The following is a 26,632-nucleotide window of genomic DNA, read 5'->3' as shown; positions in this document are numbered from 1 at the left end:
ATCCTCACAGTGAGCGCTGTCAGGATTCTCCAGTGCGATTTGCATACTTCCGGCCACATCCCGACTAGATGTTTCTAGCCTCGCTCAATACACATGTATTGAGCAAGGAAGCACACGTCTAGTTGGCACGTGACTATATGTATGCAAATCGCATACTTGCAGTCATGTGTCTACCTGCTCTCGGCACTGTCGAATCCTGTCAACGTGCACATTGCACAATGGGAGGATTCACACGTCTACAGTCACATAGTGACTTGTACCCAAAGCCTAGACAACCCCTTTAATTTCCTGCTGAAAAGCTATATCTTTGGCTGAAAAAAAAAAACAACTGAAGCACCGTCCCACCCTTTAACCCAGGTGTGTAGCTTAATAAGATTTTGTCCTGCTTCAGTCATGACAGAGGGATGAGGCTTCTGCTGCAGGTAGTTGTCCTAATCAGACCGATGATGGGGAAGAGGTGAGGGGAACATGGCTGATCTCTGGAGACTCAGTTTCATTTGTAAGAGAAGGCAAAATAGAATGTAAGGAAAGGAGAAAATTAAAGGGAGTTTTACAGTTTCGAATTATAATAGACCAAAAGGGGCTTAAAGGGGGTGTCCACTAATTTATTTTAATTACCTATCCTTAAGATAGGTTCAGCAATATCAGATTGGTAGGGGGCCAACACTAGCAGCAGCACTGATCACCTCTGATGACGGCCTGATGTATACAGTGTATGGAGCGGAACAGGACAGCTCCATATACTGCTCTGTGGCTGCTGGCAGATAGGAACTGAGCTGCAGTACCCATCAGCGGCCACCTAACTGTCACGCAAGGTGTGGGAAAGACTAAGTGCAACACAAAGGGAAGAGGGAGGAGGAAACCCAAACATTAGGGAAACGGCGGTGGAGACCCCTAAGCAGTTCTAATATCACCCTGCCTACCCTACCGTCCCTATATAGGGTCCACACCTATCGCCGGGCAAGACCCTAAACCCTGTATGTCCCTAGAGCTTGGCCCTAGATAGAGTGGGGGAGGGGTGAGCACTGATCAGGCCCTACTACAAACTAAAGACAACAAGGTAGACAAACAAAGGGGATTAACTTAGCTTGAGCAGACTCCAGAGGAGTAACACCAACTGTCCTTCAAGGGCACCAGAGAAAAAGCTAGCTGACTGCTAGTGCTCCAAGCATGCACAAAGTACATATAAGTATCACCGGTGATTCCCTGGAGCAAACTGAGGGTTTTTAACTCCCATGCAAGGGTGTGTCAAACAGCAGCAGGAGGGAGGTCGCTGCTGGGTCTTAAAGGAAGAAGGATTAAGAAGGTGTCTGCAATGCCAAATGCAGTGACCTTCCACAGACAGATCCAGAGCAACTGTCTATTACACCTGACACACCTGTGACACTAACAGTGTATGGAGCTGTGCTGTTCTGCTTTGTATACTGTACACATCAGGCTGCTATAAGGGGTGATCAGTGGTGGTGCTAGTGTTGGCCCCACAGAAAGGATAAAAGTAGTTAAAACCCTCTTTAAACCCTTTGAAAATATCAGCTGTCTTGCCAAGATAGAAGTTATGAGACCGCTACGCCTGTGGCAGCCACATACTACGACGTGATGTCACCGCTGCCAATGAAATTGCTTTGAATAAGTGTCCAGATTATATGTGACCCCTGCCTATCTTGTCTACTGTCACATGATAGATGTAGGCAGGGGCCATCTCTCTGGGTCTCTCTATGGTCCATACACTAATAACTGCATTGCATAGGGGGATGATATATTAAATATGTCACCAAAAGGAATATTGAGTGCACCCTTCCCCTATATATGGGATAGATAGATAGATAGATAGATATTAGATATGGGATAGATAGATAGATAGATAGATAGATAGATAGATAGATAGATAGATGAATGATAGATATTTTCTGTATTTTCTCCCATAATAGTTTTTAATGCTGCGTCTGCACCGGTGTCACATTGTGACTAAAGTAACTTGTGATTTTCGAGCTCGGGTATAAATTAATAGCAGCGGCTGTAGGTGTTAAAAATCAAAGCAAACACATATCCCCATGTGACTTGTCATCGGATCGGGGTGAGCCAGACTCTGATGCAATCTGTGTGCTCATTTCACCGCCACCTTCTTTGCTAGCAAATAACTCTTTAAGCGCCAAACATACAGAATTTAAAGGGAAATCGGCACCATTGAACATACTTGACAGGTCAGCAGAACATAGTTGCCCACGTCACACTCTCAGAGACTTTGGTGAGATGATCCCTTTAACAGTGCAAGTGTTTGCTAGTCCCCTTCCCCAGAAGACCTATTAATGTCAGTTATATGCTTTATACATTAAGGAGAACCCGTCAGGATGACCTTCTGAAACCAGTGCTGTGACTGTATTGATTCTAGTACACCAATAAAAAGGATACCTGCCTTGTAGTAATCCGATGTGCCAGAGCTGAGAAATCAAGCTGTACAGCCACATGGAAGAGTATTGAAGACAATTTAATGCACGCAAAGTGTACTGACAAGCCCACAATGCACTTCCCTACTAATTTGCATGTGTCTTCAAAGCTTGATTTCTCAGCAGTGGCACATTGGATTACTAAAAGGCAGGTATCATTTTTATTGTTGCACTAGTAGTAAAATCATTCTGATAGGTTCCCTTTAAGGCATCTGTAAGCACACTGGGTGCAGAACTACCCAACGAGCATCCTCTAGTAAGCCGATCACATAGTAAATCAAGAGTGGAGAGAAATGATCTGTTCATCTTAAATAATTAAGCCTGGTAAGAAATCTTTTTGAGGTTTGTGTATTGCTAGTTTATGCATTTCATCTATCTACCCATCTATCTACCTATCTTATATCAATCTATCTCTCATATCTATCCATCTCATCTCTCCATCTCATCTCTCCATCTCATCTCTCCATCCATCTCATCTCTCCATCTCCCCATCCATCTCACCCATCCATCTCACCCATCCATCTCACCCATCCATCTCCCCTTGTTATCTATCTATATTATCTATCAAGGCTGAACAATGGCTCTGCCGGCAACTATCTCTCCCAACTCCTCCATACACAGGAATGCTCACTCCGCCGCTCTTTATGAGAGCAGCCATCAGTCATTTCTAGCAGTGGCTTATCTCTTTGGACATGCCAGATCCTTATATCCACCGACAATCATCTGTTAGACTATTGTCCAAACCGGTTGATATCGATGGGTTTGGCCAACGTTAGTTAACGTGTATGGGGCCATAATTGTTGTTGAACCCCTGAAAAGTTGCTCAATTCAAAGCACAATTCAAGCTTTACTAGGACATCTGAGGACATCTGAACCTTGCCCTAATTTAAAAGGGGCTGGTGTAACTTGAAGCTGGTGGGCCCCAATGCAAAATCATCAAGAGTGTCCCCTACACATGCTGGTCTTTTATGATTATTGTTCCCGGAGGCACCTTTCAGACCCTTCCTATGCATCTCCTGCACCCACCATAGTTATGCCCCTGTTCATATTGAGTTACATCTAGAAGTACATAATTCTTTGGCGTCACATTTTCTATAAATCTCGAGGTCATGCAGTACACTACATCCAGCTTTCCCCTTTACACCATATCTGTATTGTCATCCACATTTTATAGGACGGAGAATTCTGTGTATAAAGATTGTTTGCTTACAGGGCTTCACTACGTCTTCTGTGTTGACCTGTGTGAGTTGTGGTTATTGGTTAGTGCTGAGGACTCATGAGGATTTACTTACTGTTTAACTTAAATGACATATTACACGCCAGTAATATGTAAAGAGCTCGCCTGCAATAGTCATGTTTTGTTGGGCAGTGGACCTTCCTGCGCCTCCGTCCCTTGTCGTTTGAGGTGAACATTTAACGTCAAACTCTACCCCACAATGAGTCTAGTTCTGTAGGGAGTTACGATGGCCATTATTGATTGTTTAACCTATGTTAAAGTTAAAAGGATGGGGCATGTTGAATTTTAATATGCCTGATCATTTCTCCTCAAAGGAGAAAAAGCCATCACCAGAAGGATCTAGCGGCTTATGCCCCACTTCTTACTAAGAACACATACGTGCTCAGCTGAATCTAGACTGTAAGTATATGAGAAAGTTTGTTAAAGCCTCCCTACACATTAGATGGCCGAGGACAAACGATTGACTGCACTCTTCCACCAAGCACAGAAACGCTCAGCTCAGCCCGGCCGAGTGCTCCTATGTGCTCTAGGGAAGAGTCAGTGCCAGACTTTTCTGTCGATGGCTTATCTACACGCAGAAAAAAAGGATCAAATGTTGGAATTCCAATGGTCGGAACATTCTCCCCCCCCCCCAACATCATCTATCGGGGTGAATCGGGAGACCCCCATACACATTACACTTTCGATTTGAGCGAAAATGTGAATGAAAATCTTTAGGCCGACAGTGATTGAAAGTTTATGGGCACCTTCACATGTGGCCAGTTAAAAATCTCTAGTTTGTGGAAGACGTGATCGGCTGTTGTAACTTGATATGATCACTTGCTGGTGGTCAATCTGGTGATTTTTCAACTGATGAGGTGTAAGTCATTGAGTTGCCATAACTATAGCCCATAAGCATCTGTGGAGTTCCATGCATGGGGCAAAGCCTCTGTGTGCAGCCATTTTAGGCTATAGTAAGACCACGTTAAGGTCCTATGAAACCATATTATGCCTAAAAAATATTAAAATGTGCAAAAATTGCAGTGAAAAATTTCCTACAATTAGGAGAAACCTGCAGAGAAATGCATAGTGGCAGCCCACAGTGAATTGTGGAATTGCCATTGCCAATTGGTTAAAATAAAAAATGAGTATTATTATAGCACCATTTATTCCATGGCGCTTTACCTGTGAAAAGGGATATACATAGCACAAACAATTACAATAATCTTGAACAATACAAGTCAACGACTGGTACCATAGGAGAGAGGACCCTGCCCGCAAGGGCTCACAGTCTACAAGAGTATACTCATTTTCCCAATCTTCTGCCACTCCCATGGTAATGCTTGCCAGGTCCTTGCCTGTTTCTATACTGTCGCCACCAGCGATGGACAAGCCAACAAGATCTACAGATAATCTGCAACACAATCTACAACAATAGGATTTGTTTGACAGATTTAGATTTTTTCCATTGAAATCGATGAGGACATTTTGCAACAAATTCTAGCTCTTTTTGCAGCACGAGTTGACACGCTGCATATTTAACATCTACACTGCAGGTCAATTTCCATGTAGATTGTTTCCACAGAAAAGTGAATGAAATTTGTCACGGTCTCATCTACTTTTTTGCTGCTTGTATCCTCAAATCTGGACCAAAAGTCTGTATGAATGTTTGCCAAGTATGGTTTCTCCTGCTAAAAATGATGGCCAACAATTAAAACCAAGGTCGCCATGACCCGGTTGCCTTTAGGTTGGCCATAGATATAAGATAGTTTGCCTACTTAGCTTGGTGAGATATTAATTTTAGGAAGGAGAAAGATAGGACACATCTTGTAGTCGTTATCGCAACAATTATTTAGATCACCTTTTGGATTGATAGGAAAATATATAGGATCGTCGACTTTACCAACGTCATGCCATGTCAGTATAATTTACGAAAAATAACTATTGGGTTCAGGTGGTGTCTTGATGAGCCAAAATTAGTGAGTCTGCCCCCATTGCCCACTTTTTTGAGAAGTCCTAGCCGGATGAAATCTGGTCTCATGATCATTATGGGCCCAGCTAAATGGCTACAATGGCTCCCAGAGCAGAGAGGCCACTTTAGGACTCCAGCATTGGGACTTTCTACTCAACATTTTGGTAAAATTAGTTTCCCATCTCCCAACTCTTCTCCCTCATTAATAAACAATTTATTTTGTTTTCTAGTCACCCCGGAAGCCATTGGTTTTCTATCTGCGGTGGGTGTATTCATTGTTCTCCTGGCCATTCTTTTCCTCCTTATAAATAAGAAGTTGTGCTTTGAGAAAATTGGGGATTTCCCATGTTTGGACCAACGTGGAAGGAGAAAACGACCTAAAGAAAAATCTGGAATTCTCCAAGGACTTGGTAAGTTTTGCATTGCTCATACTGAAGAGTGGAAACTTTAGTGGGTTCTCAACCATGTTGTCTTCTATATGAAAAAGAGGGGTCAATGTGATAGCGAATGTCAGAGTGTTACATGGTGTGTGACGATTATCTACTAACACGTTCCTCGTCTTCTCTCCAGCTCATTGATGTTCTGCATGCTTTCTGATATGTGAGTGAAGCTATACGACTCCGTCTATATGTGCTTTGTATATGCTGATACTACGCATAGGGCTTTTTTTTCGACATTTTATAAATTACTCTAATTGGAAAATATATGGCTCACATTTATTGAATCTAGGTTATCTATTGGAGAATTATAAGTTGCTCTTTTTTTGGGCTACTGGGTTTAGAAGAGGTCTCGCCAATCCATTGGATATGGTTGTCACTTTGGTGTAGGTTGTTCAATGTCTTCATGATGAAAGGGGAAGATTAGTCAAGTGATAATGATAGCATTAAGTGAAACTAGCCATTAACCAACCAAATACCACTACTTAAGTTAAAGAGATTGTTTGTTTCATCTCAGAAAGTCATCACTTATCCAGAGGATAGTTGCTAATTTGCTGATCGTTGAAGGTCTGACCTCTGGGTCCTCCGCCTAACCCTTTACAATGGAGAGGTGGCCGCACATGGGCTCTACTGCTCCATTCATGGTGATAGCCAAGTTCAATGCTCGACTATCTTTGTTACATTTCAGAACCCCAATCTCAAGTTTGAAGGGCCCACTTAGCAAGGATGTCTGTCATTGCAAAAAAAAAAAATAAAATTATATATATGTAACTGTCTTCTTTCAAAAAAAGCTGGTTATGGGATACATTTGGCATTTCAATTCACTTCCATTTATGTGAATGGGGCTGAGCCATAGTTCACTTATTTCATTGCTTATATAACGCCAACATATTATGCAGCGTTGTATAATGATTGTGAGCCCCATTGGGTAACAGGTGTGATGCTGTTGTAGAAGGAAAGCCACATTTTTCTAATCCTATGCAACCCCTTTAAAAAGAATCTGTCACCAGGTTTTTGCTATGTAATCTGAGAGCTGTATGATGTAGGGGCAGAGACCCTGATTCCAGCGATGTATCACTTACTGGGTTGCTTGCTGCCATTTTTATAAAATCACAGTTTTATCTGCTGTAGATCTAGCAGAGCTCGGAATGCTGAGCTGAGTATAACCCCACCCACACCACTGATTGGTACAGTGTACATAAAAAGCTACCAATCAGGGGTTTGGGCGGGGTTTGACTACCTGGCAGCAGATTTACCAGTCTCCTGATGATAAAACAGTGATTTTATCAAAACTACAGCAAGCAGCCCAGTAAGTGATACATCAATGGAATCAGGGTCTCTGCCCCTACATTATACTGCTCTCAGATTAATTGTCAAACAACTGGTGACAGATTCTCTTTAAGAAGCAGTGAAAGATAATCCATGGAATCTGGTTTATTTTGCATCGATATTGTTGTACGATTCGTCACATCTGGTTTCGATATCTCCTTGACTATCTAGCTTTCTCTCCCTGATTCTTTCGTACACGTCAGATTTAACAACCAGGGAATTTGTTTGCCGTCCATCTGCCTTGTGTCATTGAATGTCACTAACATCTGTGTCACTTGTAGTAAGTTGCTTTCCAACTTCTTCTGGTTCTCTTGATGTCTCTGCTGTCTTCCTGTCATGGCGTCTTAAGTATTTCATCATAATGTCCTTTCATCAAGATACAGTGAGTCTTGTACTTGATTTTTTGTTTTCTTGGCTATGTGCTGGGTGAGGTTCAGGTTTTCGTTATCCCTAGGAGGGATCTCTTATCCCTCTTTTAACTAAAGCCCCCGTCTCACATAGCGAGATCGCTACTGAGATCGCTGCTGTGTCATGGTTTTGGTGATGCAACAGCGACCTCACCAGCGATGTCACTATGTGTGACACTTTGCAGCAATCAGGCCCCTGCTGTAAGGTCGCTGATCGCTGCAGAATGTCCTGGACCATTTTTTGGTCGTTGCCCTCCCGCTGGTCAGCACACATCGCTGTGTGTGACCAGCGGGACCAGCGATCAGGCTGGTAACCATGATAAACATCAGGTTACTAGGGGCACACGCGCACCTAGTAACCCGTTGTTTATCATGGTTATGAGCCTGCTAAAGTGAGCGGTAACCTCCCGCTCACTGTAGCAGAGTGGTAACCATGATAAACAACGGGTTACTAGGTGCGCGTGTGCCCCTAGTAACCCGATGTTTACCATGGTTACCAGCCTGCTCCTGCTTCAGCAGGCTGGTAACCAGGAGCGGGACATCGTGGAAAGATTCTTTCCACGATGTCACTGCTCCCCTGATCGTTGGTGAGCCTGCCTGTTTGACAGCTCACCAGTGACCACATAGCGACGCAGCAACGATCCCTGACAGGTCGTATCGTTGTCGGGATCGTTGCAGCGTCGCTAAGTGTGACGGGGCCTTAATACCAGGACCATCTAAAAAAAAAAACACACTGTTCTGTGGGAATGACCCTACTTGTCCCATTTCCCCCGATTAGATTGTTTCCCAGGGATCTCATATAATAAGGCTGGTCATACACTTGGTGTACTGAGCGGTCGGCTCACAGATATCCCTTATGACCTCTTATACCTATGCACACTCTGTTCAGTTGAGCGTGCATGTGGTATCAATAGGGAGAGGGGAGTAAGCAGCCACCAGATACCTCTCGAAGTGACTTATTGCCTTCAAAGGGGTTAGCCCAACTTCTAACAACTTATCAGCTGTTCACAGGATATCCCAGATCATTAGGGGTCCAACTTTTGGGACACTCATTGGTTTAGAGAATGAGGCTCTTAAGCCCCCGTACACATTATATTAATGTTTGCTGAACTTGATGGGTATGGCCTACAGTCTAATGTGTATGGGGGCGCCAGCCAGACGACTGATGGGTGGAGGAGATGTCGATTTTGTTTGTCCGATTTCGGACCATCGATCACATTGTTCTACCAGAGATGAGCCGCCAACAGACGTGTCAGTGGGCAGCTTTTTCATAGAGAGCACAAGAGCACTCGGCCGATCGGCTGTCGGCTGAATGATCGACCAAAGCATCGTTCGGCCGACAGCTATCTAATGTGTATATCCAGCTTTAAGGTGTTATTCTCATTTTGTTTCATGGGTAAAATTATAAACTACTTGTAAAACAAAGTAACTTTGTAATTTAACCTTGTTGTGAAAAATTCTTTCAGTTCTCCAGAATGGAGAGAGTCTGGCCACTGCTGGAATCTAGCAGCAGAGTCCGAACATGCCCAGTGCTTACAAGCTCTTTCCAATAGAGATTGTAGGCACTGCTCAGTGCCACTGCACTCCTCGGAGGCTAAAGAGTCAGACAATCTTATATGGCAGCATCAGAAAGCACTTAGTTTGGGCTAGTGGCACTATAATGCCACTAGTCTGAACGGTCGATCAAGCAGGAGCACAAGGTCCCCCAATCAAGCAGGAAGCCAGGAGGCAGGGGAGCAGTGTGCTTCCGAAGAAGATGAGGAAACCCCTTTAAATCCCACTTTGAAAGGATCGATGGTCCTTAATGCCCTCTACTCATTGTCGATGAGACTGACCCAGCGACCCAATCTTGGGATTGATGGGTTGTCCAAAGTTCTCAGATGTCTTTGAGAAATAAATAGGAAAAAGTAAGCAGGAAATGGTTTAAATAAAGGGATTAAATCCATTAGATGAAAATGTCTTTGTAGATTTACGTTAATCTACAAAAAAACAAGGTCAAATTATGTAATGAAATAAAAAAATTGATATTTTTATACAGGACATACTAGATGTAAACTATGGCAGGATGTGATGATAGATATCTACTAAGACAGAAAGAACCTTACTTTCAATAATGCTTATTCTGTAGCTCACGGATTTAAAATTGTGGCGATCAAGAAGATTTGAAAACCTGATGAACAAATTCTGGTCATGGTTTTAGACATGGCTGGCCAGAATTTCTTCCAGCCGGTTTCTTCTTGGATATCTCGTATGTGTGAAGCGGTTCACCTGACCGGAGGTGCCCCAACCAATCCAACTACAAATGTAACTAAAGTAAACCCCAGAACGATCAGCGATGAAAGTTTAGAGCTAAATGAATATGATCCCAGTCTTGATGACTTTCCTGAAGAAGAGTTTTTCAGTAAGAACCCACCACTAGTTCACAACTCAGATGCCGAGTCCTGGACGTCTGAAGAAGAAGAGGACACCAGTAACCTGGAACAGGAACTTCAAGTCAGTCCAGAAGTAGTGAAAGTCTCCAAAGACAAACCACATTATGAGACATCAAAGTTAACACCTAAAGCCCAGGAGGACAGTCTCCTGCTAGAAACCCTCTCTTCAATCCCCGGAGATGAAGAATATGTGAATAATGAAATAAAAACTCTTTTGAGAGACCTTGAAACGCCAACTTTTAGTTCTGTAGGAACAATTAATGGTAAGAAACGTCTCAGGTAAGATCTTCGTCATTCTTCTTCTACCCAACCTTTTTAACACCTTCGTTGTCTCCCCTGGAATTTATGACATTTATTGTTCTAGTTAATGCATCGCTGAAAGCAATTTTTCACAAATAATTCTCTCTAAAATGTTTATCTGCTGCAGATTCAAAGCACATAATAATGCTTCATTGTAAAGTCCATAATTGCCAGGAAACGGATCTGCTATTTTTCTTCATAGCTTTAACTCTTTGGTACCCTTCTTGGTATAACGCCATGTATCTCGGAGAACTAACATGTGTGAACTGACCAGTGATTCCTGGCTTTTAGGGCTACTTGTTACATACGGGATGGATTCATTTCATTCTGCTCCAAGCTATTTGGTAAAGCTGGCAATAAATCCATACTATTCTACAGCAGAATTATACAATGTTTTGCCCCATCCATCAGGCTTTTCGAGAAAGGACTGACGGTAATGGTCTAAAAGGGAATTGTTTTTGATATGAAGAGTGGAATGTATAAATTACAAAATATGTAATACATTTTCTTAAAGAACATCTACACTTTTTTCTCATATATGTCACAGTGACTGAAATGCCCTGCAGATTGGTGGGGGTCTGGACCATATGGCACAGAATGGTGCATAGGTTCATAGACCCTTAGCTTATGAGTCCAAGTGCATTCAGTCTCCACCCACCGAGCCAGCCAGATTTTCATTTGCAGCTTGTACTAAGTAGTGGGAGATCTCAGCAGGGAGGAGGGACATTGAGGAGCTGTCAGTTAGGCTAGGTGGTAGAGATTGAGCAGAACTAGGGAGAGGGGACACTAAGGAGCTACCAATAAGGCTAGGTGGGCGAAGAATCAGAAGTAGCAAAGAGGAGGGACACTGGAAAGCTGCAAATCAGGTTAGGTGGGTGGAGACCCAACAGTAGCAGAGGGGAGGGACACTGAAGAGCTGATAATCTGGTTAGGTGGTAAAGAATCAGCAGCAGAGGAGAGGCATGGAGGAGCTGTCATCGGGCTAGGTGGGCAGAGATTCAGCAGTGGCAGGGAGAAGGGACACCAAGAAGCTGTCAACTGGGCTTCATGGTTGAGATTCAGCAGAAGCTGGTAGGAGGGACATTGAGGAGCTATCAACCCAGCTAGGTGGATGGAGATTCAACAGAAGCCGATAGAAGAGACAATAAATAGATGCAAATCAGGCTATGTGGACAGAGATTCAGCAGCGGCAGGGAAAAGGGACATTGAGAAGCTGTCAATCAGACTATGTGGGCAGAGATTTAGCAGCAGCAGGGAGAAGGCACACTGAGAAGCTGTCAATCAGACTATGTGGGCAGAGATTTAGCAGCAGCAGGGAGAAGGCACACTGAGAAGCTGTCAGACTATGTGGGCAGAGATTTAGCAGCAGCAGGGAGAAGGCACACTGAGAAGCTGTCAATCAGACTATGTGAGCAGAGATTTAGCAGCAGCAGGGAGAAGGCACACCGAGAAGCTGTCAATCAGACTATGTGGGCAGAGATTTAGCAGCAGCAGGGAGAAGGCACACTGAGAAGCTGTCAATCAGACTATGTGGACAGAGATTTAGCAGCGGCAGGGAGAAGGCACACTGAGAAGCTGTTAATCCGACTAGGTGGATTGAGATTAAGTTTAAACTTTCAGAAAGAATTATACAGCCATTCAACTTGAGTTTTCAAAGTAACTACACCAGCCTCCTCAGGTCAAAGAGATCTTCTCATTAATATTTGTAGTTTGCATTGTGAAATCTGGTGAAGTGCTGACTGATCTGCTTTAAACTTTAACTGTCCAGCATTTGAGTAAGCTACAATTTTCAACACGCCCCAATAGTCTCATATAAATAATTACAATAGAGTATTTACTAGAGTTTCCGCTTAATAATGATTTCTTTTTCATGGGGTAATAGCCATTTTATCTCCCTGCTGTTGCTCCATGAAGTGGTATAATTGGCCATTATCTAATGAGAGATGCATATTCTCCTGGTTACATTGCATGTGATGTTTTGTTTTACAGAATAATCATATTTCCGGTGGATTAATAGACCGTTCTGTCCGCAGACCTTTCATACTCACTGACCCACTTTCCATCATTTACAATGGCCGCGCGTAAGACAAGTTGCCACAAATGGAATATGTTGAAAGCTTTTTGTTTCCATGGAAACACTTCTGGATTCTTATTGCAGACATGGTTGTCAATGGCGACGTAAAAGAGAAAATAAATCCTCTTCACCCGGTCAGCGCTGATTATATGGTACAACTGGCGCTCCCAAAAGATGGCTTTCTGGACCGGTATATTCTCCCTAATTGATCGAAATGGGGATTTTGTATCTTCGAGTTTATTCTCCATATTACTGTTACAGAAATGAGAGTTCCTCAGTCATTCATGCTGCCTAAAAAATATCCCACATGTATGCAGCTCTTAGGCTGACCTATGTGTTTCAATAGTTACAGAATACAAACCTTGTATCATTAAATTATTAAGGAAGGGAAAAATATTGTGAGAATGTAAATAAAATGGAAGTTTTATTGTTATATGACGAGTGTTTCGCCATTATTGTTGGCTTCTTCAAGGTCCCTAGAAGAAGCCAACAATAATGGCGAAACGCACGTCATATGACAATAAAACTTACATTTTATTCACATTCTCACAATATTTTCCCTTCCTTAATAATCTGATTGTATTTTCTGGTGGTGTACACTAATGTGAATATATTATAATTGGGACTTGGAACAATATATCCCCTGTTATAAATCTTGTATAGTCTGGTCTTCTAGTCATATTCTTTTGCAGCTGTCCTCTACTTCCAAAAACCTACCAAACAGTAGCAGGACTGTGGGATCAGACTACACTGGGTTTAATTTGTAGTATGTATCCATGGAGGCACATAAGTCTGCATAGGAGCTGTATACACTAAACGATTGAATATTTTTAATGAGATCCTTTAAATTTGCTTTTTTATTATTTTTTATGAATTGAAGCAGCCCCAAAATAGTTGCAAATAGAGGCATATACTCCATACACATGCTGATCAAGCAGGTGATTGCAGTGAGATTTACTACCAGTTGATCTTTATAAGATCTTTTTAACTTATGTGCAAAATTATAGATGCTCTTAAACGGTCACAGGCAATATAAGAAGCTTTACAATATATCTTTATCAAAAAATCAGCTTTTTTCTCCACTTATGGAGCCACTTCTCTCCCTACCCCACTTCCTGGACTCGACATCCTCTCTGATTTCAGCTAAAATCCATCTTGGTCAGAGGAAGACAGACTGCCAGATCACTGAGGTGTCAGGTTACTCCTTCTATTATACTATATATACAGTGAAAAGCACTCCGCTTTAGGCAGCATTTGTTTTAGCCCGTCCCGAAGCTGGATTCACAGCTACACCGCTCAGTATTGTTATATGATACCCTTCATGCTGCGACTTCTGTCTTTCGCTACAGAGGCAGGAGAGCAGGAATCCCTCATGGCTGAGTGTAGCAGCTAGTTTCCACCCGCTAGCTCAGGAAGAACTAAAAGTTAGAGCTTCAGCCTCTATAGGGGAACATTTATGAAAAATGGAGGATACAAGTCACATAATGGCCAAAAATAGTGTTTTTCCTCATGTACTTAAATGGTCACTGTCTGAAAAGTTATCTTAAATGACACATTAATGAATATAAAGTACATGCATTAAGGAATAACCACAATATATAAAAGACAAGATGTAGCTATGTAATATATGTGCTTAATGCTGCGGTACAAGCAAATAGTAATACCGATATAATGCAAACTGTAACTGCTGTACTAAAGAAATTCTGAATACTGAAACCTTATTATTTGTGGAGGTTTTGCAGATAAGGAAACAGTTAAAAAGCAAATTCAGCTCTGCTACATCTGTATTCTATAAGATTCCTGCACTTACATACTGTACATATGCTTAATAACCCGCAGGCATGATTGATGGCCCTCTGATTGTGACACTCGTGTCGTGCTCTCATTTTTTGATTCTCCTCTTCCATGGTGAAGAAGGACCTTTCGTGTGGGAGTATATTTTCCTAACGTTGATTTTCAGCTGCCTACACAACATGATTGCCAAGACTGTATTCATCCAATCTACTAGTATTATAGGACAAGCTTCAAAGTGTAACTCTACATCGGAGTATACGTTATCCCTGTCTATAGGGAATAAAGGTTTCATATTTTAGGCTGGCTATAATCTAAATAGGACCACTGCAAACCAACATAATCTTTAAGTCTTTAAGAATATCTGTCAGCAGTTTTTTTTTTTTGCTACGTAAACTGAGAGCAGCATGATGTAGGGGCTGAGACCCTGATGCCAGCGATGTGTCACTTACTAGCCTGTGTGGTTTTGTTTCAGTACAATGAGTGTTTTATCAGCAGGAGTTATCACTACAGGACCTTGTGTCTAGTCCCTCCTGGTCCAACCATGCCCCCACCTCCAATCAGCTGCTTTCTGTCAGTATACAATGTACACAGAAAGCAGCCAATCAGGGGCGTGGGCTCGTTATACAAAGCTCAGTATTCCGAGCTCTGATAAATCTGCAGCAGAGTAAACTGTGATTGTATCACAACTGCTGTACCCAGTAAACTAAGTGATACATTTCTGGAATCAAGGTCTCTACCCCTACACCATACTGCTCTCAGATTACATCGCAAAAACTGCTGACTGATTCCCTTTAACCCTCACTGATATACCTTCCATATGAGCTTCGATGGGGGTCCCAGTGGTCAGAGACCCACAATTGTTAAGCAATGTCATTTACTAACACTAGACAATCATTTACTATCATGGGAATAGCTCTTTAATCATCCTCGTGACTGATGGGATCACCATGGTGGGTTTCCAGAATTAAGATCAGTTGACTAAAGTTTCATGAACTTTCATGAACTTGACAATCGCACTTTTTCAGGGATTGTCAAACTTTTTACACCAGGATCTCAACCTTTCTGATGTCTTTTATTATGAGAAGCCATGAAATGACACATGGGAACTGCATGTGTCAGGGGTGCTAGAGAGTGCCTGGGTGTCAACAAACCCCTCTGCCCTAGCCAGGGTATTTGGATACAAGACTGAGACTTGTGGTGTAACTTAAAGATCCTGGGTCCAAACGCAAAATTGGTAATAATTCTAAAATAAATGTGATCATATATGGCAGAGAATCCATTGACTCAAGTGCAACTGTTGCCTCTTATCTCATAAGAAGCCATGATGCATATCATGACCCATATGTCCGGCATCAAGCTATACCAAGAACATCCCGTACAGACAGTAATATAGACTCAACCGCTACAGCAGAATGTGCCCACGGGTGCTAGATATTAACACAGACAGAGGTAAAACTTAAAGGGGTTGTCCAATAGTGACAAATTAATTTTCATGCATGGATGTTTTTAAAATAATAAATGGGAGTTTATTCACCTTCCAATGTCTCCTTGAATCCAGCGCATGACACTCTGGAGGTCTGCACCGGCTCTGGAAGCGGCATCTGCTCCATTGGGGCAGTGGTTACGGGATTAGAAAAGCGTGTCATCGGAGTGCAATCCAATGACTTGATCTTCTAGTCAACTGAACGCTGCAGCAAATCACAGGCTGCAGTGGTCCTGTGACTTCTGAATGGAGCAGACATGCTTCCAAAGCTGGCACAGACTTCCGGAACAGCTTGTGATGGATCCACAGAGGCGCTGGTAGGTGAGTATATTTAAGTTTATTATTATTTGCTGGAAAAATGAAAATGTATTTTACTATTGGACAACCCCTTTAAAGCTCCTGAGCCCCAAGGTAAAATAGATATCACGTGCCAGCTATAATACTAGTAGACTCTTATAAAACAGAAAGACTATTGGGCAGCCTATGGCCCATCTACTGTGTTTCCCCGAAAGCAAGACCTACCCCGAATATAAGCCCTAGCCTGATTTTACAGGATTTTTGGAGTATGCTTGAACCCTACTCCAAAAATAAGTCCTATTTACAGTCAGGGCTGGCATTGAAGGGGACCGGGGAGGGGGGCCAAACTGGGCAATTGCACAAGCCCCCCACTCTCTTAGGGGCCCCCAGCATTTCTATTCCGAGGTTAAGACTCCTTAAGAACCTTCGTTAATATCACGGTCATTTGACCATGATGTCACCAAAGGTCCTTTAATTGCGGGAGTCTAGAGGAACGGAAGAAAAGACAGGCCGGTATGTATCATATGTACAGTGTGTGTATACACATGTGAATGTATGTGCTGTGTGTGTATACACATGTGAATGTATGTGCTGTGTGTGTATACACATGTGAATGTATGTGCTGTGTGTGTATACACATGTGAATGTATGTGCTGTCTGTGTATACACATGTGAATGTATGTGCTGTGTGTGTATACACATGTGAATGTATGTGCTGTGTGTGTATACACATGTGAATGTATGTGCTGTCTGTGTATACACATGTGAATGTATGTGCTGTGTGTGTATACACATGTGAATGTATGTGCTGTGAGTGGATATGCATGTGTATGTATGTATGTGCTGTGTGTATATTATAGACATGTGTATGTGCAATGTGCGTGTGATGACATGATTATATTTGAATAAGTGTTGATTTTTTTGTTCAAAATTAAATTTGGATTGTTATTCATGGAAAAAAATACATCCCCTGAAAGTAAGCCCTAAGCCATCTTTCGGGGCAAAAAATAATAAATAACCCTGTCTTATTTTTGGGGAAACACGGTAGCTAGAAAAGTGACATATCTTTGTCCTAGGTGAAGTAATGCCCCTGTCCCCATTCCCACATAAAGATGGAGATTTGGGAGGAGGGGGTGGGCACCAAACATAGATGAGTGTGGTGGTGGGAGCGGGTAGGGGCCCATTGTTGAAAGGACATTCACTGACTAATATTGGTTTCCTGTGGACAGCGCAGAGTTTTGCTTGATGTCTCCAGTTAATAGCGCCCCTCTATGCACGCACATGTCCCATATAACCTCTCCACATTAGTCCTGGTACTTCAGTCCCAGCGGGAGTCTGATTTGATGACCGGATAATAAGTACATCATATTCAGTAATCAAGAGCTGAACCCATTACATTTCCAATGTTGACTTTTATCAGGATGTTTTTCTTGAGTTCTTTGCAGCCATAGTGTAGAACAATATGCCGTAGATCTCGGCCTTTTATCCAGTGCAGGCTTTTCTGAAGTGCCCCCATTTTTTTCTATTCAAGGACATAAAATGGCACTTCTGGCTCAGGCGCTGCACGGACCTTTCCTTTATTGACATAAGAGGCCTGAATGTTCTCTAAAGTCTATTAATGAATATCAGCGAGGAAAGAAGGACCAAAATATAGATTTTTTTCTCTCTCTCATTTCTGATGGATTTTCTTGTGGAAGACGTTATTTTTGGATTTGCTTTGAGCCTTTTGACTACTCGCAACTAAGACTTTTTTGGCTGGATAAACATTCATCAGTTTACTAGGAATTATAAATTAGATGCCTTCTACAGCAAAGATGTACATTTTTCGTCAGTGCTCTATATGAGGATATTTCACACCTTTGTAGAGAATAACATTTAAAGAAAATGTACAGTATTGACCTTCATTTTTTAAGAAAATACAGTGGTGTGAAAAAGTGTTTGCCCCCTTCCTGATTTCTTATTCTTTTGCATCTTTGTCGCACTTAAATGTTTCAGATCACAAAACAAATTTAAATATTAGACAAAGATAACACAAGTAAAACAAAATTCAGTTTTTAAATGAAGGTCTTTATTATTAAGGGAAAAAGAAATCCAAACCTACTGGACCCTGTGTGAAATAGTGATTGCCCCCTAAACCTAATAACTGGTTGGGCCGTCCAAAGCAGCAACAACTGCAATCAAGTGTTTGCAATAACTGGCAATAAGTCTTTTACAGTGCTCTGGAAGAATTTTGGCCACTCATCTTTGCAAAATTGTTGTAATTCAGCCACATTGGAGGGTTTCCAAGCATGAACCAACTTTTTAAGATCATGCCACAGCATCTCAATCGAGTTAAGGTCAAGACTTTGACTAGGCCACTCCAAAGTCTTTATTTTTTTTTTTTAAGCCATTCAGAGGTGGACTTGCTGGTGTGTTTTGGATCATTGTCCTGCTGCATTACCCAAGTGCGCTTCAGCTTGAGGTCACGAACAGATGGCCAGACATTCTCCTTAAGGATTTTTTGGTAGACTGCAGAATTCATGGTTCCATCTACCACAGCAAGTCTTCCAGGTTCTGAAGCAGCAAAACAGCCCCAGACCATCACACTACCACCACTATATTTTACTGTTGGTATGATGTTCCTTTTCTGAAATGCTGTGTTACTTTTACGCCAGATAAAATGGCACATACACCTTCCAAAAAGTTAAACTTTTGTCTCGTCAGTCCACAGAGTAGTTTCCCAAAAGTCTTGGCGATCATCAAGATATTTTCTGGCAAAACTGAGACGAGCCTTTATGTTTTTTTTGCTAAGCAGTGGTTTTCATCTTGGATCTCTGCCATGCATGCTATTTTTTCCCAATCTCTTTCTTATGGTGGAGTCATGAACACTGACCTTAACTGAGGCAAGTGAGGCCTGCAGTTCTTTGGATGTTGTTGCCGGGTTTTTTGTGACCTCTTGGATTTGTCATCGCTGCGCTCTTGGGGTAATTTTGGTCGACCAGCCACTCCTGGGAAGGTTCATCAGTGTTCCATGTTTTTGCCATTTGTTGATAAGGGCTCTCACTGTAGTTCGCTTGAGTCCCAAAGCTTTAGAAATGGCTTTATAACCTTTTTCAGACTGTTAGATTTCAATTACTTTGTTTCTCATTTGTTCCTGGATTTCTTTGGATCGCAGCATGATGTCTAGCTTTTGAGGATCTTTTGGTCTACTTCACTTTGTCCTATTTAAGTGATTTTTTGATTGAGAACAGGTGTGGCAGTAATCAGGCCTGTGTGTGGCTAGGGGAATTGAACTCTCATAATGTGATAAACCACAGTTAATTTATGTTTTAAGGGCAGGGGGGAGAGCAATCACTTTTTCACAGGGCCCTGTAGGTTTGGATTTCTTTTCCTCTTAATAATAAAGACCTTCATTTAAAAACTGCATTTTTTGTTTATTTGTGATATCTTTGTCTAATATTTAAATTTTGTGATCTAAAACATTTAAGTGTGACAAACATGCAAAAGAATAAGAAATCAGGAAAGGGGCAAACACTTTTTCACATCACTGTATATTCCTTTAATCCAGGATTAGCAGGATCAGAGGAGTGCCAGATTATTAGACGGTCATATAAAAGGTATAGCAGCATACTAATAGAAGGAAAACAGAGGTACTCTTTCATCTCTCAGGTACTCTCTCCCAGAAGGAACTTTGACTATGTCAGGTATGCTCTCCCTTTTGGTACTTAATTCTCTGTCAGGTACTCTTTCCCATCAGGAACTCTCTCCTTCCGTCATGTTATATTAACAGGATCAAAAGGGTGCAGGATTATCAGATTGTCATGAAAGGATATACAAATATAGGTGAAGGAAAACACAGGCAATCTTTTTTGTCAGGTGCTTTCTCCCTTTAGGTACTCTAAAGTCTGTTAGGTACTTTTTCTTTTAAGGTACTCTCTCCTTTTTTTCAGGTACTCTTTCCATTAAAGTACTCTTTGATCTGTCAGGTACTCTCTTTCCCTTCAAGTACTGTTTCCTTCGTCAGATTCTCTTTTCCATAAGGTACTCTCTCCCTTCTGTCACCTACTCTCTCTTCCATTAGGTTCTCTTTCCTGTTAGGTACTCTCTCCCTTCTGTCACCTACTCTCTCTTCCAATAGGTTCACTTTCCTGTAAGGTACTCTCTCCCTTCCGCTACCTACTCTCTCCTCCATTAGGTTCTCTTTCCTGTAAGGTACTCTCTCCCTTGTGTCACATACTCTCTCCTCCATTAGGTTCTCTTTCCTGTAAATTACTCTCTCCCTTCTGTCACCTACTCCCTCCTCCATTAGGTTCTCTTTCCTGTAAGGTACTCTCTCCCTTATGTCACATACTCTCTCCTCCATTAGGTTCTTTTTCCTGTAAAGTACTCTCTCCCTTCTGTCACCTACTCTCTCATCCATTAGGTTCTCTTTCCTGTAAGGTACTCTCTCCCTTCTGTCACCTACTCTCTCCTCCATTAGTTTCTCTTTGCTGTAAGGTACTCTCTCCATTCTGTCACATACTCTCTCCTCCATTAGGTTCTCTTTCCTGTAAGGTACTCTCTCCCTTCTGTGACCTACACTCTCTTCCATTAGGTTCTCTTTCCGGTAAGGTACTCTCTCCCTTCTGTCACCTATTCTCTCTTCCATTACCTTCTCTTTCCTGTAAGGTACTCTCTCCCTTCTGTCACCTACTCTCTCTTCCAATAGGTTCTCTTTCCTGTAAGGTACTCTCTCCCTTCTGTCACCTACTCTCTCCTCCATTAGGTTCTCTTTCCTGTAAGGTACCCTCTCCCTTCTGTCACATACTCTCTCCTCCATTAGGTTCTCTTTCCTGTAAGGTTCTCTCTCCCTTCTGTCACATACTCCCTCCTCCATTAGGTTCTCTTTCCTGTAAGGTTCTCTCTCCCTTCTATCACATACTCTCTCCGCTGTTACCTTCTCTTTCCTGTAAGGTAGTCTCTCCCTTCTGTCACATACTCTCTCCTCCATTAGGTTCTCTTTCCTGTAAGGTACTCTCTCCCTTCTGTCACCAACTCTCTCTTCCCTTAGGTTCTCTTTCCTGTAAGGTACTCTCTCCCTTCTGTCACCTACTCTCTCTTCCATTACCTTCTCTTTCCTGTAAGGTACCCTCTCCCTTCTGTCACATACTCCCTCCTCCATTAGGTTCTCTTTCCTGTAAGGTACTCTCTCCCTTCTGTCACATACTCCCTCCTCCATTAGGTTCTCTTTCCTGTAAGGTACAATCTCCCTTCTGTCACCTACTCTCTCTTCCATTACCTTCTCTTTCCTGTAAGGTACCCTCTCCCTTCTGTCACATACTCTCTCCTCCATTAGGTTCTCTTTCCTGTAAGGTACTCTCTCCCTTCTGTCACATACTCTCTCCTCCATAAGGTTCTCTTTCCTGTAAATTACTCTCTCCCTTCTGTCACCTACTCTCTCCTCCATTAGGTTCTCTTTCCTGTAAAGTACTCTCTCCCTTCTGTTACCTACTCTCTCTTCCAATAGGTTCATTTTCCTGTAAGGTACTCTCTCCCTTCTGTCACCTACTCTATCTTCCAATAGGTTCACTTTCCTGTAAGGTACTCTCTCCCTTCTGCTACCTACTCTCTCCTCCATTAGGTTCTCTTTCCTGTAAGGTACTCTCTCCCTTCTGTCACATATTCTCTCCTCCATTAGGTTCTCTTTCCTGTAAATTACTCTCTCCCTTCTGTCACCTACTCTCTCCTCCATTAGGTTCTCTTTCCTCTAAAGTACTCTCTCCCTTCTGTCACCTACTCCCTCCTCCATTAGGTTCTCTTTCCTGTAAGGTACTCTCTCCCTTATGTCACATACTCTCTCCTCCATTAGGTTCTTTTTCCTGTAAAGTACTCTCTCCCTTCTGTCACCTACTCTCTCATCCATTAGGTTCTCTTTCCTGTAAGGTACTCTCTCCCTTCTGTCACCTACTCTCTCCTCCATTAGTTTCTCTTTGCTGTAAGGTACTCTCTCCATTCTGTCACATACTCTCTCCTCCATTAGGTTCTCTTTCCTGTAAGGTACTCTCTCCCTTCTGTGACCTACACTCTCTACCATTAGGTTCTCTTTCCGGTAAGGTACTCTCTCCCTTCTGTCACCTATTCTCTCTTCCATTACCTTCTCTTTCCTGTAAGGTACTCTCTCCCTTCTGTCACCTACTCTCTCTTCCAATAGGTTCTCTTTCCTGTAAGGTACTCTCTCCCTTCTGTCACCTACTCTCTCCTCCATTAGGTTCTCTTTCCTGTAAGGTACCCTCTCCCTTCTGTCACATACTCTCTCCTCCATTAGGTTCTCTTTCCTGTAAGGTTCTCTCTCCCTTCTGTCACATACTCCCTCCTCCATAAGGTTCTCTTTCCTGTAAGGTTCTCTCTCCCTTCTATCACATACTCTCTCCGCTATTACCTTCTCTTTCCTGTAAGGTACTCTCTCCCTTCTGTCACATACTCTCTCCTCCATTAGGTTCTCTTTCCTGTAAGGTACTCTCTCCCTTCTGTCACCAACTCTCTCTTCCATTAGGTTCTCTTTCCTGTAAGGTACTCTCTCCCTTCTGTCACCTACTCTCTCTTCCATTACCTTCTCTTTCCTGTAAGGTACCCTCTCCCTTCTGTCACATACTCCCTCCTATATTAGGTTCTCTTTCCTGTAAGGTACTCTCTCCCTTCTGTCACCTACTCTCTCTTCCATTACCTTCTCTTTCTTGTAAGGTACCCTCTCCCTTCTGTCACATACTCTCTCCTCCATTAGGTTCTCTTTCCTGTAAGGTACTCTCTCCCTTCTGTCACATACTCTCTCCATAAGGTTCTCTTTCCTGTAAATTACTCTCTCCCTTCTGTCACCTACTCTCTCCTCCATTAGGTTCTCTTTCCTGTAAAGTACTCTCTCCCTTCTGTCACCTACTCCCTCCTCCATTAGGTTCTTTTCCTGTAAAGTACTCTCTCCCTTCTGTCACCTACTCTCTCATCCATTAGGTTCTCTTTCCTGTAAGGTACTCTCTCCCTTCTGTCACCTACTCTCTCCTCCATTAGGTTCTCTTTCCTGTAAGGTACTCTCTCCCTTCTGTGACCTACACTCTCTTCCATTAGGTTCTCTTTCCGGTAAGATACTCTCTCCCTTCTGTCACCTACTCTCTCTTCCATTACCTTCTCTTTCCTGTAAGGTACTCTCTCCCTTCTGTCACCTACTCTCTCTTCCAATAGGTTCTCTTTCCTGTAAGGTACTCTCTCCCTTCTGTCACCTACTCTCTCCTCCATTAGGTTCTCTTTCCTGTAACGTACCCTCTCCCTTCTGTCACATACTCTCTCCTCCTTTAGGTTCTCTTTGCTGTAAGGTTCTCTCTCCCTTCTGTCACATACTCCCTCCTCCATTAGGTTCTCTTTCCTGTAAGGTTCTCTCTCCGCTATTACCTTCTCTTTCCTGTAAGGTACTCTCTCCCTTCTGTCACATACTCTCTCCTCCATTAGGTTCTCTTTCCTGTAAGGTACTCTCTCCCTTCTGTCACCTACTCTCTCTTCCATTACCTTCTCTTTCCTGTAAGGTACCCTCTCCCTTCTGTCACATACTCTCTTCTCCATTAGGTTCTCTTTCCTGTAAGGTACTCACTCCCTTCTGTCACCTACTCTCTCTTCCATTACCTTCTCTTTCCTGTAAGGTACCCCTCTCCCTTCTGTCACATACTGTCTCCTCCATTAGGTTCTCTTTCCTGTAAGGTACTCTCTCCCTTCTGTGACCTACACTCTCCTCCATTAGGTTCTCTTTCCTGTAAGGTACTCTCTCACTTCTGTCACCTACTCTCTCTTCCATTACCTTCTCTTTCCTGTAAGGTACTATCTCCCTTCTGTCACCTACTCTCTCTTCCAATAGGTTCTCCTTCCTGTAAGGTACCCTCTCCCTTCTGTCACATACTCTCTCCTCCATTAGGTTCTCTTTCCTGTAAGGTTTTCTCTCCCTTCTGTCACACTCCCTCCTCCATTAGGTTCTCTCTCCTGTTAGGTACTCTCTCCCTTCTGTCACATACTCTCTCCTCCATTAGGTTCTCTTTCCTGTAAGGTACTGTCTCACTTCTGTCACCTACTCTCTCTTCCATTAGGTTCTCTTTCCTGTAAGGTACTCTCTCCCTTCTGTCACATACTCTCTCCTCCATTAGGTTCTCTTTCATATAGTACGCTCTCCCTTCCGTCACCTACTCTCTCTTCCATTAGGTTCTCTTTCCTGTAAGGTACCCTCTCCCTTCTGTCACATACTCTCTCCTCCATTAGGTTCTCTTTCCTGTAAGGTACTCTCTCCCTTCTGTCTCCTACTCTCTCTTCCATTACCTTCTCTTTCATGTAAGGTACTCTCTCCCTTCTGTCACCTACTCTCTCTTCCAATAGGTTCTCTTACCTGTAAGGTACTCTCTCCCTTATGTCACCTACTCTCTCCTCCATTAGGTTCTCTTTCCTGTAAGGTACTCTCTCCCTTCTGTCACATACTCTCTCCTCCATTAGGTTCTCTTTCCTGTAAGGTTCTCTCTCCCTTCTGTCACACTCCCTCCTCCATTAGGTTCTCTTTCCTGTTAGGTACTCTCTCCCTTCTGTCACATACTCTCTCCTCCATTAGGTTCTCTTTCCTGTAAGGTACTGTCTCCCTTCTGTCACCTACTCTCTCTTCCATTAGGTTCTCTTTCCTGTAAGGTTCTCTCTCCCTTCTGTCACACTCCCTCCTCCATTAGGTTCTCTTTCCTGTTAGGTACTCTCTCCCTTTTGTCACATACTCTCTCCTCCATTAGGTTCTCTTTCCTGTAAGGTACTGTCTCCCTTCTGTCACCTACTTTCTCTTCCATTACCTTCTCTTTCCTGTAAGTTACTCTCTCCCTTCTGTCACCTACTCTCTCTTCCAATAGGTTCTCTTTCCTGTAAGGTACTCTCTCCCTTCCGTCACCTACTCTCTCTTCCATTAGGTTCTCTTTCCTGTAAGGTACCCTCTCCCTTCTGTCACATAGCCTCTCCTGCATTAGGTTCTCTTTCCTGTAAGGTACTCTCTCCCTTCTGTCACATACTCTCTCCTCCATTAGGTTCTCTTTCCTGTAAGGTACTCTCTCCTTTCTGTCACCTACTCTCTCCTCCATTAGGTTCTCTTTCCTGTAAGGTTCTCTCTCCCTTCTATCACATACTCTCTCCTCCATTAGGTTCTCTTTCCTGTAAGGTTCTCTCTCCCTTCTATCACATACTCTCTCCTCCATTAGGTTCTCTTTCCTGTAAGGTACTCTCTCTCTTCTGTCACATACTCGCTATTCCATTAGGTTCTCTTTCCTGTAAGGTACTCTCTCCCTTCTGTCACCTACTCTCTCTTCCATTAGGTTCTCTTTCCTGTAAGGTACTCTCTCTCTTCTGTCACCTACTCTCTCTTCCATTACCTTCTCTTTCCTGTAAGGTACCCTCTCCCTTCTGTCACATACTCTCTCTTCCATTAGGTTCTCTTTCTTGTAAGTTACGCTCTCCCTTCCGTCACCTACTCTCTCTTCCATTAGGTTCTCCTTCCTGTAAGGTACTCTCTCCCTTCTGTCACCTACTCTCTCTTCCAATAGGTTCTCTTACCTGTAAGGTACTCTCTCCCTTATGTCACCTACTCTCTCCTCCATTAGGTTCTCTTTCCTGTAAGTTACTCTCTCCCTTCTGTCACATACTCTCTCCGCCATTACCTTCTCTTTCCTGTAAGGTACTCTCTCCCTTCTGTCACATACTCTCTCCTCCATTAGGTTCTCTTTCCTGTAAGGTTCTTTCTCCCTTCTGTCACATACTCCCTCCTCCATTAGGTTCTCTTTCCTGTAATGTACTCTCTCCCTTCTGTCACATACTCTCTCCTCCATTAGGTTCTCTTTCCTGTAAGGTTCTCTCTCCTTTTTGTCACATACTCCCTCCTCCATTAGGTTCTCTTTCCTGTAAGGTTCTCTCTCCCTTCTGTCACATACTCCCTCCTCCATTAGATTCTCTTTCCTGGAAGGTACTCTCTCCCTTCTGTCACATACTCTCTCCTCCATTAGGTTCTGTTTCCTCTAAGGTACTCTCTCCCTTCTGTCACCTACTCTCTCTTCCATTAGGTTCTCTTTCCTGTAAGGTACTCTCTCCCTTCTGTCACCTACTCTCTCTTCCATTACCTTCTCTTTCCTGTAAGGTACTCTCTCCCTTCTGTCACCTACTCTCTCCTCCATTAGGTTCTCTTTCCTATGAGGTACCCTCTCCCTTCTGTCACATACTCTCTCCTCCATTAGGTTCTCTTTCTTGTAAGGTACGCTCTCCCTTCCGTCACCTACTCTCTCTTCCATTAGGTTCTCTTTCCTGTAAGGTATCCTCTCCCTTCTGTCACATAGTCTCTCCTCCATTAGGTTCTCTTTCCTGTAAGGTACTCTCTCCCTTCTGTCTCCTACTCTCTCTTCCATTACCTTCTCTTTCATGTAAGGTACTCTCTCCCTCCTGT

General features: G+C 42.8%; 1 protein-coding gene across 4 annotated transcripts in view; it reads left to right on the top strand.

Annotated features, from left to right (window-relative positions):
* SYT16 (synaptotagmin 16) overlaps positions 1 to 26,632 on the top strand; it is a 123,719-nt gene that overhangs the window by 64,001 nt on the left and 33,086 nt on the right. For 3 of the 4 annotated variants that reach the window (XM_073638708.1, XM_073638707.1, XM_073638709.1), the window contains exons 2-3: positions 5,863 to 6,042; positions 9,934 to 10,500. In XM_073638708.1, the coding sequence (XP_073494809.1) occupies positions 9,996 to 10,500 (505 nt within the window). In that variant the 5' untranslated portion in view covers positions 5,863 to 6,042; positions 9,934 to 9,995. The remainder of the gene's footprint in view (positions 1 to 5,862; positions 6,043 to 9,933; positions 10,501 to 26,632) is intronic. The other variant, XM_073638710.1, reaches the window with a different exon arrangement.

The sequence above is a fragment of the Phyllobates terribilis genome, unplaced genomic scaffold, assembly GCF_046119375.1.
Source record: "Phyllobates terribilis strain yellow unplaced genomic scaffold, ASM4611937v1 Scaffold_7__3_contigs__length_470593459, whole genome shotgun sequence".
Lineage (NCBI taxonomy): Eukaryota > Metazoa > Chordata > Amphibia > Anura > Dendrobatidae > Phyllobates > Phyllobates terribilis.
Note: the sequence above shows the minus strand (reverse complement) of the source record. Positions and strands in the feature narration are given on the sequence as shown.